The sequence below is a fragment of the Triticum aestivum genome, chromosome 6B, assembly GCF_018294505.1.
Source record: "Triticum aestivum cultivar Chinese Spring chromosome 6B, IWGSC CS RefSeq v2.1, whole genome shotgun sequence".
Taxonomy (NCBI): domain Eukaryota; kingdom Viridiplantae; phylum Streptophyta; class Magnoliopsida; order Poales; family Poaceae; genus Triticum; species Triticum aestivum.
The window spans coordinates 29,268,422-29,285,383 of NC_057810.1; the positions used below are offsets into that span (position 1 = coordinate 29,268,422).

The 16,962-nt window shown below is 44.6% G+C and overlaps 1 protein-coding gene across 2 annotated transcripts; it reads right to left on the reverse strand.

Annotated features, from left to right (window-relative positions):
• Nucleotides 1-1,885: 1,885 nt before the first annotated feature.
• On the reverse strand, nucleotides 1,886-16,163 carry LOC123135527 (disease resistance protein RGA5). 2 transcript variants are annotated; one of them, XM_044554630.1, is made up of 8 exons: nucleotides 15,926-16,163; nucleotides 14,858-15,695; nucleotides 8,714-10,771; nucleotides 8,340-8,448; nucleotides 6,033-6,170; nucleotides 3,250-3,368; nucleotides 2,645-2,759; nucleotides 1,886-2,436 (listed from the first exon to the last, which is right to left on the reverse strand). In XM_044554630.1, the coding sequence occupies exons 2-8, from the start codon at nucleotides 15,679-15,681 to the stop codon at nucleotides 2,020-2,022; spliced, it is 3,780 nt and encodes a 1,259-aa protein (XP_044410565.1). In that variant the 5' UTR covers nucleotides 15,682-15,695; nucleotides 15,926-16,163; the 3' UTR covers nucleotides 1,886-2,019. The 2 variants fall into 2 exon arrangements, with proteins under 2 accessions (XP_044410565.1, XP_044410566.1); XM_044554631.1 differs by having other exon boundaries at nucleotides 14,858-15,689; nucleotides 15,926-16,096.
• Nucleotides 16,164-16,962: the final 799 nt, after the last annotated feature.

Sequence of the window (16,962 nt, forward strand, 5' to 3'; positions counted from 1 at the left end):
TTATTTATCCAAATTGCAAATTCAGTCAACGCATATAGCTGTTGGGTAGTTGTAAAGGGGTGGAAATTTGCACCACATTTTAGAAGTTTGACCACTATGTATCGTATATTGCAGCAATATTACCAATCTGCATCAAATTAAGATGATTAATTGTTTACTATCATGAAGTCTGTAAAGATTTGTGTTTGGGACTTTAGGTAGCCTCCACAGGAGTCAGGGTGTACGACACGAGCAAGCTTTTCGGCCCACTCGTGGCCCATTAAGGACCGGACCGTACGGTCCAGGACCGGTAGGAAAACTGCTCGGTCGGGGCTGCAATTTTCGGCCCAAAAAACTGTCGGTCTACTCCTGTCTTTAACCGAGCCGCTCGGTCGGACCGAGAAAACGTAGTCACCACCGCTGCCGTGTCTCGTCGTCGTGGCCACCGGCAGCCCCCGTGTGAACCATCATGTCCCCGAGCTTCCCCTCTCATCCCTTCCTCACTTTCTAGTGCGCCATAGCCTCTTGGCGCCGTTCGCCATCGCTGCCGTGCGTGCACCGGCGCCGATCTGAAGTTCTCGACCATGGAGTCGATCCCAAACCTGGCACCAATCCTGCCATGGCGACAACACGTACACCGGCTACTAGATGCCCCAGATATGAAAACGCGTCGCCGGCACAACCAGGAATATCTAGGCATGATCCGAACGCTCTGAAGGTGAAGCCACCGCTGCTGTGCGAGGAGTCCCTCTGTGCTCGTCGGGATTTCTCACGCACTTCAGTTTCGTTGGTTTCGTCAGTGTAAGAAGGAGCAATAGGACAGAAGCAGGTCGTATGTTCATGTATCTGTCGAGTGTTACAAATGTACAGAGAAGAGGAGGATGTAGGTGCGGCCACTACGCTAAGAACCTCCATAACAAACTCATCTAGATAAGCTCGTGCTATCATGCACTAGAGACTAGGACTGGTACTTACGGAGAGAGAGAGCTACGTTGGTTCAGTTTCAACAGGTTCAGAAAATTCAGTTTGTTGGTTTCGCCAAAGTTTCAGCTTTTAGCTAATTTCTCATGCACGTCGTCCACTTCGTCACATCAGTCATGCACGTAGCCCACCTCGGCACTACACTCGCACACGTCGACGCCGGTGGTTGTTGGCCGGTCCAGTCAGTTTGGCTCGGGCTTCGTTGGCGCCGGTCCGATCCCCCAAAACAGGACCGCTCGCCTACTCGGTTCGGTCCGGTCCGGCCCGGCGGCGGCCGGTCCAAACGACGGCTCGGACCAGGACTGGACCGGCCCGGACCGTGTCCACCCTGAATGGTGGTGGACACGTCATCAGACAACCACCCGCCGAGGCTGACCAATGCCGCCACGATCATCGGACCACGGCCCACTGATAGTGCTCTCGACACCTTGCACCTGGTCGACAATGGCGGGGAGCTGATGGTGGTGCATCGTAATACCCCGCCTAGCCATTATCAGGATCAATGCCTACGCCATAACCAATAAGGCGTACCGGGTTGATCTGGACACGGCCCCTACGCCATAACGAAATTTTTTTTTACCTCCACAACATCACCCCTGTATGCTACCAAGGTCACCTTCAATGAGCCATCGTCGACCAGGCCCTTCGCCACCACGGCCCTGCACCCAGCACACTGTCGCCACCAGCCATCACCTTCACTCGCTGACGCCACCCGATTCGTCGCCGCAAGTAGAGCATGGGATAGGTCTACGCTCAATGCCCACCGACGCCTCCGAAGCAGCTGCTACCGAGCTGACCAATGTGACGTCGGCGGCGTCCCCAAAATCCTTGGACTAGGGCTCCTGAGAGATATAAAATCACAGCACGTGGTCCTTTTCGAAGATATAAAATCACAGCACAAAAGGAAGAGCCTGGCTGGTGACAAGTTGTTGTACAAACGGTGCATTTAATTAACACGGTAAACAACACACGTCGCGCCTACCTGGGACCCAACACCTGCAGAGGAGGCGCTTCAGGCCTCGCGTTCTTATTTGATGATGGCAGAAGAGAAGAGGCGCTTCATCTCGTGTTCTCTTTCGCCCAGAGGCGCTCCTTCTCCTTGACAAACATGTGGAACTCAAGGATCCTGCGCCTGACGTCCCTGAGCCGCTCCGCATTGACGCCGCGGGCAAAGATGAACTTCCAGCTCTGGCAAGCCACAACGAGCTCATGCGCCTCCATGAGCCTCTGGTTTAGCTTGGCCAGCGGTTGCGCCATCTCCCGGTCCAGCCGCAGGTCAGGGAACAAGGCGTTGATTTCGTGCAGGCACTGTGCGAGGTTCTCACACTCGAGCCTGTTCTGGCGGGCCGTCGCCGCCGCCCCGAGAATCTTCAAGATGAGCTTGTGGGCGTGCCTACACTCTGTGACAGCAGAACTGTCGGCTTCTCCCCCATACGGCAACGGCATCCACCTCTCCTGTTCCGCAGAGCGCCAAACCTTCAAAATACGATGGACCAGCGGAAATGAGGATCGATCAAGTAATCTTGCAAATGAATCCATGCACACCTTTTGCAAACCAGAAGTTTTTTTTTATATATATATATAGATGCAAACCTTCTTGTAAACAATACAGATTGATACAGTACAACTAGTACCATCTTTTCAGGCTCTGTCCTCTGTGTATAGCTTTTCTGAGGGAACTCACCTTGAGGGGCCACGATGGTGCTGATGACGACTCATTTTTTGATTCCTGAAGAACCATACCTGACTCCAGGCGACCTGAAGCCACAGTTGATGGCAGATCGGGCAGCTGAGGCAATCTGGAGATAACAAAAAAAAAATCTGGAGTATAACACAAGAAGAAGAAAATGACAATATACTCTTATAGCATGCTATGGTTTAGCAAACACACACACACACACACACACACACACACACACACACACACACACACACACACACACACACACACACACACACACATACACACACACACACATTGTAGTACGTTTTACAGCGCTGGGAAATGTCCAAAAAGAATTGTTATAGCACTAGTGTTCTTGTCTTGAAGATATATTAGAATCTGTCTTGAAGATAATGGTAATAATGGGATGAAAAAAGAATGAACAAAGGCAATGTTAAGAGGAATTGCCGCTTGAATGTGGAAGAATTCGTTGAAAACAAACGGTCCAAGACTCAAAGGATTATATGGACTGTGCGACACTAATCTTTTAATGGGAGCTCCATACATTGTACGATAACCAAAATAACAAAACTCACCGTTCCTTGGACATGTGGAACTGTGTTTACCTTGATAATTCTGCAGAATCATTTGAGTCGTAACACTGCATTTCGTGGCCTAACCACTCACGATATCTAATATTCTTCTTGCATGTTTCACAAAACACTGTTGCAAGTACACATACAGCCTGTGTTTCAAACTACTATGATTAGAACATATAGATATGCATCAAACAAATTTAAATAAATATGTGCTCCCTCTGCAACTTAATATAAGACTTTTTTGGCACAACCCCCCTTCACAAAATGTATAAGGGTAGTATGGTCTTTTCAGAGAAACATATACCCACCTCCGTATGGGTCTTTCTTTGGGGACGTACACATACGTGTTTGCACATCCTGTCCGCCTCCCCTCCGTCATGGACCGGCCCATGCCCAATTTTACAATTTTCTTTTGCTACACTATTTTTTCCTAAAATTCAAAAAATGGATGCGTATGTGGGATTGGGATTCGAACACACAACCTGAAGGTTCACAACCCATGCCCAATTACAGGAACTTTTTAAAAAACTCATGATTTTTTAAAATTCATGAGCTTTTAAAAATCGATGAACTTTTTTTCAAACTCGATGAAAATTTTCAATTTTGTGCTTCTTTCTCAAATTTTTGAACTTCTTTTTTAAAATTGATAAACTTATTCAACTTTTATGAACTCATTTTCAGTATTGACAAACTTTTTTCCGAATCTATGACCTTTTCTTCGTTTTTCAGTGAAGTTTTTTGATTTTTTTTCGTACTTAAATTATTTCCTGATTTCTTTTAACCATGCATGGATGCCTACCATGGGCACGCACCCTTGCTAACAAAAGTTGAGGTCATTTCTCACATGTTCAGAAAAAGCATGTTATACAGAGGGTGTTCGGGTACAGCAGAAGGGTCCGTTTGTGAATACCTGGTTTTTCACATCCGTCAGATGGTGCCAATTTTTTTCCATCACCTTATATCACCAATTCATGCCATCATGCCAAGTTGTTTCCGTTTTGACAAGTTTAGTATTTTTTGGAGTTTTCCCGGTGAAAAAGGTCAATGAATGGTCGGATTAGTTGCAACGTGCAAACGGTGCCCGATCATTGAAACTAGGCATGAATGCCTACCACGGGCACACACACCCTTGGTGGCAAAATTTGGGGTCACTCCTCACATGTCCAACAAAAAAACCATGTTAGACCGAGGGGTGTTCGGGTAGGCTAGAAGGGTCAGTTTGTGAACACCTGGGTTTTTACTTCCGTCAAATGGCCCCTTTTTTCCATCACTTTGTATCACCAATTCATGCCACCATGGCAAGTTGTTTTCGTTTTTGAAACGATGTCCGAATTCATTCAAACCAAGCATGAATGCCTACTATGGGCACACACCCTTAGCAGCAAAATTTAGGGTTATTCCTCTCATGTACAAACAAAAACCATGTTAGACAAAGGGTGTTCGGGTGGCCAGAAGGCTCCGTTTCTGAACACCTGGTATTTTATATCCATCAATGGCCTCAATTTTTTCCATCACCTTGTATCACCAATTCATGACATCATGTCAGGTTGTTTTCGTTTTCAACAAGTTTTGTATTTTTTGAAGTTTTCTCGGTGAAAAAAAGGTCGATAAATGACCAGACGTGTTGCAACATGCAAACGGTGCTCGAATTCATTCAAACCAGACATGTAGGCCTACCATGGGCATGCACCTTTGGTGGCAAAAGTTGGGGTCATTCTCACATGTACAAAAAACATGTTAAACACACAGTGTTCGGGTCTATTTGTGAACACCTCGTTTTTCGACATCCGTCAAATGCACTATTTTTTTTCATCACCTTGTATCACCATTTCATGCCACCATGCCAACTGGTACTTTCATAGGACAAGTTTTTTTATATTTTTTAATTATTTCGGTGAATAAGAGCATGTTGACAGTGTCATAAGCCGTTCGAATCAGGCATGGATAGATGCCTATTATGTCCATGTCAGGCTACTGCTAAAAGCCGTTCGAATCAGGCATGGGTCATTTATTCATAGTGCAAAAAACACCAGTTAAGAGTAGGGTGCTGGACTAGCCTAGACGGCTGCATCCGTGCGCACGTAGTTTTCTTAAATTCAATGCTTTTGTTATCTCAACTATGAGATTTCCATAATTACAAACCAACATCAACATATCTTTATGTTCTAACCATTTATATTAAATTTTTCAATAATTTTGGAATTTCAAAATATGTATGAAAATGTTAAAAGAATTAACAATTTTATAAAAAATGCTAAAAAAAATCCCAACACTTGTTGAAAATTGTGAACGAGAAAAATAACTAAACTCAAGAAAAAAAAATAACAAAAAAAGAAAGAAAAAGTAATAAATAGATAAGGAAAAGTGCGACAGCCATGGCCCAGCACGCCGTCTGGGCCTGTTGGGCAAGCCCAAGCATGCGAGCTGACTTTGTACAGGACGCAGAAAAATGGAATCTAGACACAAGTGGTAGTTTTCCTCCTTGGTTACTTTGCTATGTATTAGAATTGGAGGTTTCGATTTCGAATCACAGTGCATGCATAATTTTTTGGAGGTCACCAGTAAGAGAAGGATTAAATGGGCTGGCCCGCACGCTTCGCCCGTGGCCGGTTAGGCCTATGTATTTCTACTTACAGCGCGGAAGTTTGTTTGAAATAAGACCATCATGCCCTTTATTATGAAAATGTACAGATCATTCTCAGCCCTTCACGTATTTAGGTTGTACTGAAGCGGAAGTGTTTGTTGTGTCAAAAAACGTCTTATATTAAGTTATAGAGGGAGTAGCTTCAAAGGTAAATGATAAATTATACCTGATGTTCATGAAGTTCAATTGCAGGCAATTGGTACTCACAATATTGACATACAAGCAACCTCTGTGTGCACTGTTCACTTTTATGAAGATCCAATATTTCCCGTTGTAAGGTTTCTTTGCAAAGGGGGCAACTTACCTGCTTTTGAGAAGATGCACTTATTGTAGAAAACAACAGAAGGTCTTACAAAAATACTGCAAATAGTGCATTTTACTCTTCTTGTTCCTATGGAAAGCAATGTTGCATTGACTCCCAGTTTCAGTTGTGAGGTGTGTGTATCCAGTTTGCAAGTACAACAAGAAGATAACTAGCTATAACTCCATGACAACTTCATGTATGTGCGGAATTTTGCTCGACGACTTCACAAGCGCAAGATCCCTGCCCTTCTTTTCAAGCTTGACATAAGAAAAGCCTTCGACTCTGTCAAATGGAAATTCATCCTCGACCTCATGCAACGTAGGGGATTCCCTGGCAAATCCCGTGATTGGATTGCTGCGCTACTTTGCTCCTCATCCTCGCGTTTCTTGCTCAATGGGCTGCCTAGGCCTCCCATCAAGCATGGTCACGGATTTCAGCAAGGGGACCCGATCTCACCGCTACTATTCGTCCTCGCAATTGATCCGCTCCACCAAATACTTGAGTTGGCAACTAGGAAGGGCCTCCTACATAAGATCCGGGGACAAGGTGCTATGATGAGAACCCCATTATATGCGGACTCTCCACCATCCTGAAGGGCTTCGATGACGTCAAGGGTTTGTGCACCAACTTCCACAAGAGCTCGGTTGTGCCCATCCGGTGTGCCAACGTTGACTTGGATCATGTCCTCAATGCCGTTCTGGTGTCCAGAGCCACCTTCCCGATGAAACACCTGGGACTCCCACTCTCAGTCTGGCAGCTCAAGACTATGGATTTCCAATACCTTGAGGACAAGGCGGCCGGCAAACATGCCACCTAGGACGACCAAAACATCACCACCATTGGGCGCACGACACTTGTAAAATCGTTCATTGCCTCCCAAGCAGTGTATGCCATCACGCCTCTCATCGTGCCACCGCGCTCTCTCCACAACATCAACAAACTAGAAAGGGCTCTTTGGTCTGCGTCGCATAAGACGGCCGGTGCCAAATGTAAAGTGAATTGAAGGTGGTTTGTCACCCCCAAGGAGTACGGAGGCCTTGGGGTTCTAGACACTGACAAGTTTGCTTGGGCCTTACGTCTCAGGTGGTCATGGTATGAATGGAAGGAGCCAAACAAGCTTTGGGTGGGGCTTGGGCAACCTTGCACGGAGGAGGACATTGACTTCTTCTATGCCTCAACGACCATCGTTTTGGGAAACGGTGCCAAAACACCTTTCTAGGACTACCCGCGGCTTCTTGGGCAGAAACCGAATGTCATTGCACCTTTGATTTATGAGGCCTCCACACATAAGAATTGGAAAGTGCTCGAAGCCCTCAATGGAAACAATTGGATTCTTAAGATCTGCCACAACACCGTCGTCACCGGTGCCCACATCTGCCAATTCTTCACGTTATGGATGCTTGTGCATGACCTACACCTGGATCCACAAACTGACGATGACATTATTTGAAAACACGCCAATGATGGGACCTACTCGGCGGCCACCGCATACAAGGCACAGTTCCTTGGCCTGATGCTTTCGCCCATGGATTTTATGATCTGGAAGGCTTGGGCCCCTCCCAAGGTCAAGTTCTTTGCTTGGTTGGCTATCTAAGACAGGATTCAGACTGCTGATAGACTGGAGCGCCTCCATTGGCAAAACTGTGGGCTTTGCCCGTTGTGCAAGCGGGTTGGCGAGACGGATGCGCACCTCCTCTACAAATGCCGCTACACCATTCGGCTATGGAACTCGGTCATCCTTGAATTCGGTCTTGTGCACATGGACACCTCCTCTTAGCACTTGGATAGATCAGTTTTGCAATGGTGGGACAAGCGAACCTGCTTGCGAAACCCAAATCGACGAGCCTTGGCCTCGCTGACAATGCTTGTCTCTTGGACAATTTGGAATGAGCGTAACGCTCGGGTCTTCCGGTGCAAGAGCGCGCCGCCGCCGGTCCTCCTCCGTGCTATCATCGACGCCGCCAAGCTTTGGGTGCTCGCGGGTGCTAAAAAACTAGGGTGTATTCTTCTGCGCGAGTAGTTGCCATGCCGCATGTGTGGGTCATTTGTAACACTATATAACTCTTCTTTCTTATTTAATGAATGAGGCAAATCTTTTGCCTCCGTTTCGAAGAAAAGGTACTTAGAAAAATCATAGGTTTTATGTACGACTTGTCTGAGAGAACTCACCTTACAGGGCAATGATGGTGCTGAAAACTCTTGTAATTCGTCAACTAAACTACCTGATTCCAGGCGACCTGAAGCGACATTTGATGGCAGATTGGGAGGTTGAGACAACCTGGAGTACAGAAAAATAAAAATTGTCAAAACATTATAGACAAGATAAAATAACAATATACTATAGCAAGCTTTGATTTCACAGAAACCACATTGTGAGATGTTGTACGGTGCTGGGAAATGGCCTAGAAAGATTTATTGTAGCACTTTTGTCTTACGGTTAATAGTCTTTTTTCTGACAAATGATGCTAATAGTGGAAGAAAAGAAACGAATGAATAAAGGAAATGTTGCAGGGAATTGCCACTTTAATAAGGAAGATTCATACCCAGTGTCCGCATGTTTGTTCATATCAATCGCTTTCTCTAGAACCCCATGTTTTTCACCTACTGTGCCTTTTTCTTGTCTCAAATGATGTTTTTCCGAAGGACAACATTTTTCCTCGACTGGATCCACCCATTGTAAGTTACGTCTAGGAAACCTTGGATGCTTGTTTATGGCATTGTTGATTGCTGACTCTGCAGCACTCCATTCAGACTCGGTGGTAGCTCCTATTTTCCCAGCAATGTCGTGGAGGTTTAAGAGGTGCTCAATTCCAGCAAGCATATTGTCATACTTCTCCCCAATATGTGTGTTGAAACCTAACTTGAGTCTTTGCAGATTGGGCATGGCTCCTGGCATAAAATGCATGCAAAGTACACCACATCTAAACTTAAAATACTTGAGAACTGGGAATTCCCTATCGTTGAAGACGACCCTTCCCTCAGGAGCTGCATGAACAGATAGTGAGAGAACTGTGAGGGAAGGTAATCCGGCAAGGATGGCAATATCAATTGTCGGCAATTCTCTGACAGCAACTTTCATAATGCAGGTTTTGTGGAGTTGTCCGATCCACCTGGGAAGTCTAGAAAAGATGCAAATGGGCGGCAACAACTCAAGTTTCTCTAGAAACATGGGAGTAGGCATGCTGCTTGAGCCATCAAAAAGAACAACAGTTCCAGCAATACCAGGAGCAAGAGTGAACGATTTGAGGTTGCAAAGTTTCCGAAGTGAAGAGGCCAAAGCTACCAGATTTCTCTTCAAATGTTCACTAGAGGGTGATGAAGAATAAGTGAGATGAAGATCCTGCAGGTTTGTCAGCTCACCAAGGCCCCATAGGTTGTCTTCGGAGCTATTGCCAATGTCAAAATACATGAGCGTACGTAGAGATCTGATGCACCCAATACCATTAGGTAGATTTGCACCTCGGAGGCAGAGATGCAACAAGCTCGAAAGTCTAACAATATCCGGTGGAACATCAAGTATTCTTGCATTTATTTCCAGTGTCTCCAGGTGTTTCATTGCTTCAATCTTATCTGGTAGCTTTACAGTGACATTACATGTGACCTGCAAATATCTCAGCCAAAAAAGTTCACAAATTCCTGTAACGTTCAACATCTTGGCTCCAGTATCATCCCAAATATGAAGGATTAGGACTCGAAGAAGCTTAAAAAATATGAATAAAGGCATGCTAGTAAACAGTCCAGAAAAGAAGAGTGATCGTGCTTGTGATAATCTGGTACTTGCTGGTGTCGTTGCATATGCTGCACTACCAAAGTGTAGCGACAATCGACGAATTTTATCAGTAAGTGGTGTTGTTGTTTGCGAATAATCCACCATAGTGATGAAGTTATCTTCAATGGACTTGTATGTAATGAGATCAAGTACCAGCTGGTGTACTGAATAAGACAAGAACTCAAAATCATTGGTGATATCCATAACTTGGATCAGGCCCATACTGACAAGCTCACCAAAATAGCTCCCGGCAACTTCCTCCATGTCTTCACCTTTGTTTGCACATATTAAACCCTCAGCTACCCATTGCTTCATCAAATCATTTTTTGAGAATAGGTAGCCCTCTGGATATGTACTAAGATAGAGCAGACATGTCTTCAAATAATGTGGAAGACTATTGAAACAAATGTCCAATATTTGTCCCATAAACCCTTCCTTGTTAGGATTTGTCCCAAAAATGGAATGAAAAGAATTCTGTGCACTGCCCCATTGGTCTAGTTTCTCAGGTTGGCTTGCTAAAATTCTGGCTACAATGATGATTGCTAATGGCAAGCCACCACAACTTCTAATAATCTGAGGTATAACATCTTCAAACTGTTGCGGACTTTGATTTCCTGAGACAAGGATTCTTTGGAGCAGTAATTTCTCTGAGTCATTATCACTAAGAGGTTCCATTTTAAAAATGTGCTCAGGGCAAAAACAACAGCATGCGAGAGCTACTTCCATACTCTCTGTCGTAGTTATTATTCTGCTGCAACCACCCTTTGGAAATGCGCGACTAACCACATCCCATACCGAGGTAGCCCATAAATCATCAATTATAAGAAAGTACCTGACAGATATTGTGTGTGTAGCATGCTTGTTAGCCAAACACCAAGAAGTCAATATAAAATAGAAACAATTTAACATTTAATTTTTTCAAGAGCATCAGTTTCTTAACACGATTCAGAGAATTCTAGCATAAAGCGCAGCGAAGACCATGGTTTGGCTTCTGTTTTCAATGATGTCAGGACACCTGTTTCATGGAATGTCAATTATTTTTACGAATAGATACTCTTGATGGCACTCTTTGCAAGTATAAAATGTTGTGAGGAGCTAGTTACAAAAAGAGAGGTGAGAGGGGTTAAAATGTAAATGTAAATTTTATATACTGAGACAAAGAGGAATTAATCGGGAGTGAAGGTTCTTCCATAAATCCCTAGCTTTCCCCTTTAACTTCCTGCATGGAGAAGAGAAATCTTCCTAATCCAACTACAATGATTTTTTTCCACTGGCACTGTTTGTTAGCCAACTACAGACTAGCTAACTCTCCGCACATTAGGGAAGTAGACTTGCTATGTTGTGGACACACGCACACACATACAAGTGAGGAGAGCTGTGCTAGTACTACTTTATATTATCAGTGCAACAAGTGACCATGAAGCGATTGACAACCTCTTTATCGCGTTGGGTGCAAGTGTTTGATTGTTTGTGCATGTGCATTTGATTGTTTGTGCATGTGCAAAGATTTAAGACTTGCTTGTACATCCTACTGGATTGATACCTTGGTTCTCAAAACTAAGGGAAACTAGTAGAGTGACCCGCGCATTTGCGTGGCTAGATTATATACATGTTCAATGGACATAGTTGTCTCGAATTTCAACAATTTTGACATGCTTTCGAACGCACAACTTTGCTAACTATTTATATATGAATATGAATATAGTTGTCTTTTATCCACCTATTAGAATGTTTGATGTAATGTATATTCTTAAATTAGATATATATTGACCATGTATGCATTAACAGGGGAAATGTGCTTCTTTTCTTTTTATATTGCATTAAAAATTATATGTAAAGATAGATGTACTATGCATCCATGTAATAAGTAGTATTATTCATAATTTATTCATAATTGGTTATTGGTAGATCGTGTTTATACGAAACCAAATCGCTAATGTTATAGTTTACTTTTTTAAAAGCACATGTAAATAGAGGTATGTTCTTTAAATTAGATAACTATCTGCAGCGCATCTGCCTTGATAGATTTAATGCACACCACATATCTGTGTGTGTGCGCGCACGTGTCTTGTTTTAGCCTTTTAAGTTGGTCTTAGGTGCAAAAGTGTTAGAACTCCTTTCCGCATGAATATTCGTTGATAAAATTTCAAATGATAGTACTTCGCAAAATCATATGCAACGACTATAATGTTATAATTTATACATGAAAAATATATTTTGTATATTAATTGCTAATGTTATATATGTTTGGGTACAGCCAATCTTTTCAATGTAGGCGTTTGTGATTCTTTGTCGATATTACATGCAAAAAAAATGAGCTGCGTTAATCCGATTCATATGCTGCTGCGCTGCCAAGGTTTCCTTTTTTTATAGGTAGCTGCGTTAATCTAGTACGTTCGTATTTCTTAACTTTTGAGCCGTAAATCTCTGCCGTTTCTATTATTTTATGTATATTATAAAAGATAGATAGATAGATAGATAGATGGCCTGATTACAAGTGAAGGACCCGGGGTCCTTTTATAGGCCGGGTTGGAGGTGCACACAGCACACACACTGAAATCCCTACGTATTTGCATGTCACTTACGGGACTACTACCACGACCATGCAAAGCACCTTCCTAGCAACTACTACGTAATTGCTTGTACAGCTATAGTCTACTTCTAGTCAAGTCCTCAACGCCAAGGAAACTACCAGGAAATAACTAGGAAACTACCTAGTCCTTACAAGCCAACGAAACTACCTGCCCAACGTGTTGTGCCCCATAGGCAGGGTCTGAGCTCACACTGTTAGGCGATCCGAAAAATATCAACCAAGAAATCCATAAGCAAATGGCATCAGTGAAATTCCTAGATGTTGACTCTTCTAGTTTTTTTTCTTATTTAACAGTAGGGAGAGCCTTAGGGCCTGTTCTGATCTCCTCCCGCTCCTCCACGCTTCACAAAATTCTGGAGCGGAGCTGAGCCGAACGATTCCGGCGGAAGAAGCTAGCTTCGGCAAGCTCAGCCTCCCTCCCGTGCAATTTTGAGAAGCAAGGTCAGATGAGCTTCGCGTTTAACAGAAGCTGGAGTTGCACCTATTTACGAGAGTTTGCCACCGCAAGAGAAAACGATTCATGCTGACTCCTCAACATTATGGTGCTAAGACAGGCCAGCCAACTATTTCAGCCCAATCTGGTGGGCTCGACGGAAAGCCATACACGAGAACGAGTTCTAGAGTCCGTTGTCAACCATAAGTTTCATCAGGAGATTTCTGGAGGAACTCGACATCGCAGCTATTCAAGTTTCGAGTGCGCAGCCGGGCCGCTACTCAGCTCCGAACGTGCGAGCTTTGCTGCCACCAGCAGGAGAAGCAGCAAAAATAAATTGTGACGGAGGTATCTCTACTCTTGGGGAGAAAGGGGCATCGGCTGTAGTGTGCCGGGACAGGTCAGGCAAATTTCTAGGGGCATCAGAGGTTGTTTTTGATGGTTTGATCGACCCGTCAAGTTTGGAGGCGCAAGCATGCAGCGAGGCTCTTGCCCTTCCACGTGACTTAAATTTGCAGAGTCTCGAGATCGCTTTGGATTGCTTAGAGGTGATTACAAACATCAACAGAGAAGCTTCGCCAGTTTATGCGCCAATATTGCATGAAATCTATATTACCAGGAACCTTTTTCCTTCTGTTATTTTCTGTTTTGAACGTAGGGAGAATAATTTCGAGGCCCACTCGGTAGCAAAAGGAGTTGCGTCTCTGCCGGTGGGCCACCATGTGTGGCTAGGGGTACTACTACCAGACATTGCTTGTATTCCGGATATGATGATCCTTGAATAAATCCCTAGTTACCTTCAAAAAAAAGCTAGCAACGATGAAGCCAGCGACGCTGCCGAACGGGCGTGATTCGCTGTGTGGAGCAAGAAGCTACAAACAGAAGCTGAATTTGGAGTGTTTTTAGGAGCGGGAGAGTTTCAGAACATGCCCTTAGTGACTCTTCTGTTCACTCTTCACAAACATAATTTCGAGAAGATTTTAGTGGCATAAACATAGGAAGTGTCTAATCCCTTTATATAGGACCATTCCTAGCAAAACCAATATGATCTTAATTTAAAACAAACCAACAAACTTATGTTTTATTAGTAGATCTTCTGAGGTGTTTTGAGTGGAGTTTCTTCAGAAATAACTGCTGGAAAGCAGTACTGAGAAGCAACATGGCTCCTCGATATGTGTGTAATCCTATATACCTAAATAGTGGATCCCCACTATGAAGCCTGCCCACTATCTCTATTATCTTAACACGCACACATGCGACCTCATCAAATGCCCACCACAACATGCATGAGATTTTTTTTCATTATTAGTTAATCTCATGGACACCTCCCATCACACGACACATGCCACATCATCAAAGGTCCATTGAACATGCACGGAAAAAAAATTATTATATTATGTGACTTATATTCAATAAATATTTTAGCTATACAATAATGAAATACAATATATAACATGTGCTTTTGTTTCAGTTCATATATATTGGCAGTTTAACTTTTCATAAAATCAAATCACACAGACTTAATTGGAATCGATTCCCCCGGCAACGCGCGGGGTATCCTCTAGTTTTCTAAGGGGCATAAGCTGAAGCCCAAACAAACCGGGCTTAACTTGGAAACAAAGTAATTTAGCTTATCTCTAAGCCCATGCCACATCTGATGTCTCTTGTGGCATGTGTCCTCAGATGCACTGCTAGCTCCACATGACACTACTTTTCCACATTAACAAAGTGGAGGTAGATAACTGGAATGTTGTAGGTTGATTTTCTCAATTGGCTTAAATGCTAACGCGGTAATTCCCAAAAAATGGATCAATGTCGCGAAACAAAATTTGCATATAATTGGGCAATGATTATATACTACTGTAAAAGAAATGGCTACAAAGGACTATTACCTCTTGTCTTGTAGATACTCTCTGAGGTCGTTAATTAGGTGGCGCATCTCACCATGGTTGGGAGATTGGTGCGGTCGAACTTGCAAGAGTATGTTCCTGAGAATACGTCTCATATCGGGCTTTTGTGCTGTCCGAACAAATGCCCCACACTCGAATTGTCCACGGAGTGTACCCCACAACTTCAAGGCAAGAGTGGTCTTACCGATTCCTGCACCACCGACAATGGACACCACCTTGAGCTGCTCCTCTCCATTGATCAACCACCGCTCGAGCTCATTTGATGGTCCTTCTATGCCAACAAGGTCATCAGGATGTGGCAAAATAGTTGGACGGCCATGGCCAATAGGTGAGTACCTAGGATTGGCGGCGCAATCATCAAACTTGTACCTCCAGTAGCGCTGAATCGCCTCATATGCTCGAGACCTGAATTCTGAAATTTTGTGGGTGATCCCAGGTCGCCACTTGTGCCTCTTTGGAAGGCGGTCAATCTTTACCCGAGAACGGGTTTTATTTTTGCGGTGATTAGCTCTAGGGATCTTGGCACGGCCATGAGCATGGACGAATTGGTCGGCAAAGTCCTCCATGTCATAGGATAGCTCGCGCACATCCTTCATCCAGTACCTCACAAACATAGGAGGGTCCTGCGGCGCATCAGAGAGCTTCAGCATGAAGTTGTATAGGATGCAAAGATGAGCCCTGAGTTGATCGATATCATCCATCAGAACCCCCCGCAGAGCCCGGTGTTTGGTCGCAAGGAGCTCGTCGAGCTTGCGCGGAAGGGAGCCCATGGCGCCCAACGAAGCGCTGATTGGACTCAGCTCCATGTTGATCTCTGTCGCTAGCGAGAACACAGACCAATTAGATGTGAAATTTCGCTACCACTTCCTACAAATTCAGGACAAAAGTAGGAGAGAGAGAGAGAGAGAGAGGAAAAGAGATCTAGCTAGGACATAAATCATAGCGGTCATCCCAGATCCAAACAATAATCAAGTCTAGAAGGGACAAATTCAGAGCATTCAGATTGTTTAGGTGCAATTAGCAAAATAAAAGGAATGGAAAATGACATACATACTGTGGTGATCCGGCCGGCCTGAGCTTGGGCGCCGACGCGGCCAGCCCGGGGGTGAGCACCTGCACGACCTGGACGTCCCAGAGCCAGAGAAGACAGTGGCGGCGCGGTGCGTGAGGGATTTTCCTTGCCGAGGTGTTGATCTGGTTTGTGGAAACACTACAAGTCAACGACACGGCGTGCTCATCTTGTCTACTCCTACCAGCAATAAGCAGATCAGAATATTTAGAGAGCAATCATGCAACAAGTGGACTAGTAGTATGAAAGAAACATTCTACTAGTACCTCTGACCCGGAGTAGTAGGGCCGGGTGAGGTCATCTGCTTACAACATTGATCAATCAAGCTCCACTCCGGCCCGCGGCCGCCCGACACACGGTCCGCGCGCCTGCCCTGCTCTTCTTGGGTGGGCGGTGGGTCCTTGTGCCCGGCCCGCGGCCACTGCCGCCCAAATCCAAGGCACATGTCGATCGCCACGCACAGCAGAGTGCGGCGGTGGCCGCCTCAAGCCACTCCGGCTGTAGGTCCTGACCTGTACATTCATGTCGGTCCATTACCGCCAACCAGCGATGATGACGAGGCCCTCCGTCTTGATGATATTATATGTTTAATATGTTCTATATGAAGATTGCTATGTTTTATATGTTTTATCATCTACGTAGTTTGCATGCTTTTGTATGTATTTGGGGAGGACATTTGAGGACCACGACTAGGAGAAACAGGGCTTGCACTCACTCTATGTGGATGTAAAGGACCACAAATTAGGCAACCATGATTGTAGATGCTCTAATGCATGCAAATGTTCCAACCGACCATCCGGATACAAAAATGGACCGTCCAAATGGGTCAGATTGGTTTAGAAGTCCGAAATTCCAGAAACCGACCCAAACAGAGGGATCTCTATGGTAGTTTGGAGGCCCGCCACGTCGGACTCCGAACCATCTATCCCATCCAAAAATCCCTTCGGTCATCCAGCTCTAAAACTCTTCGCGCATTCACATCGGCTGGCTGGCCTCCCGCCTACCTAGATTCATGGTA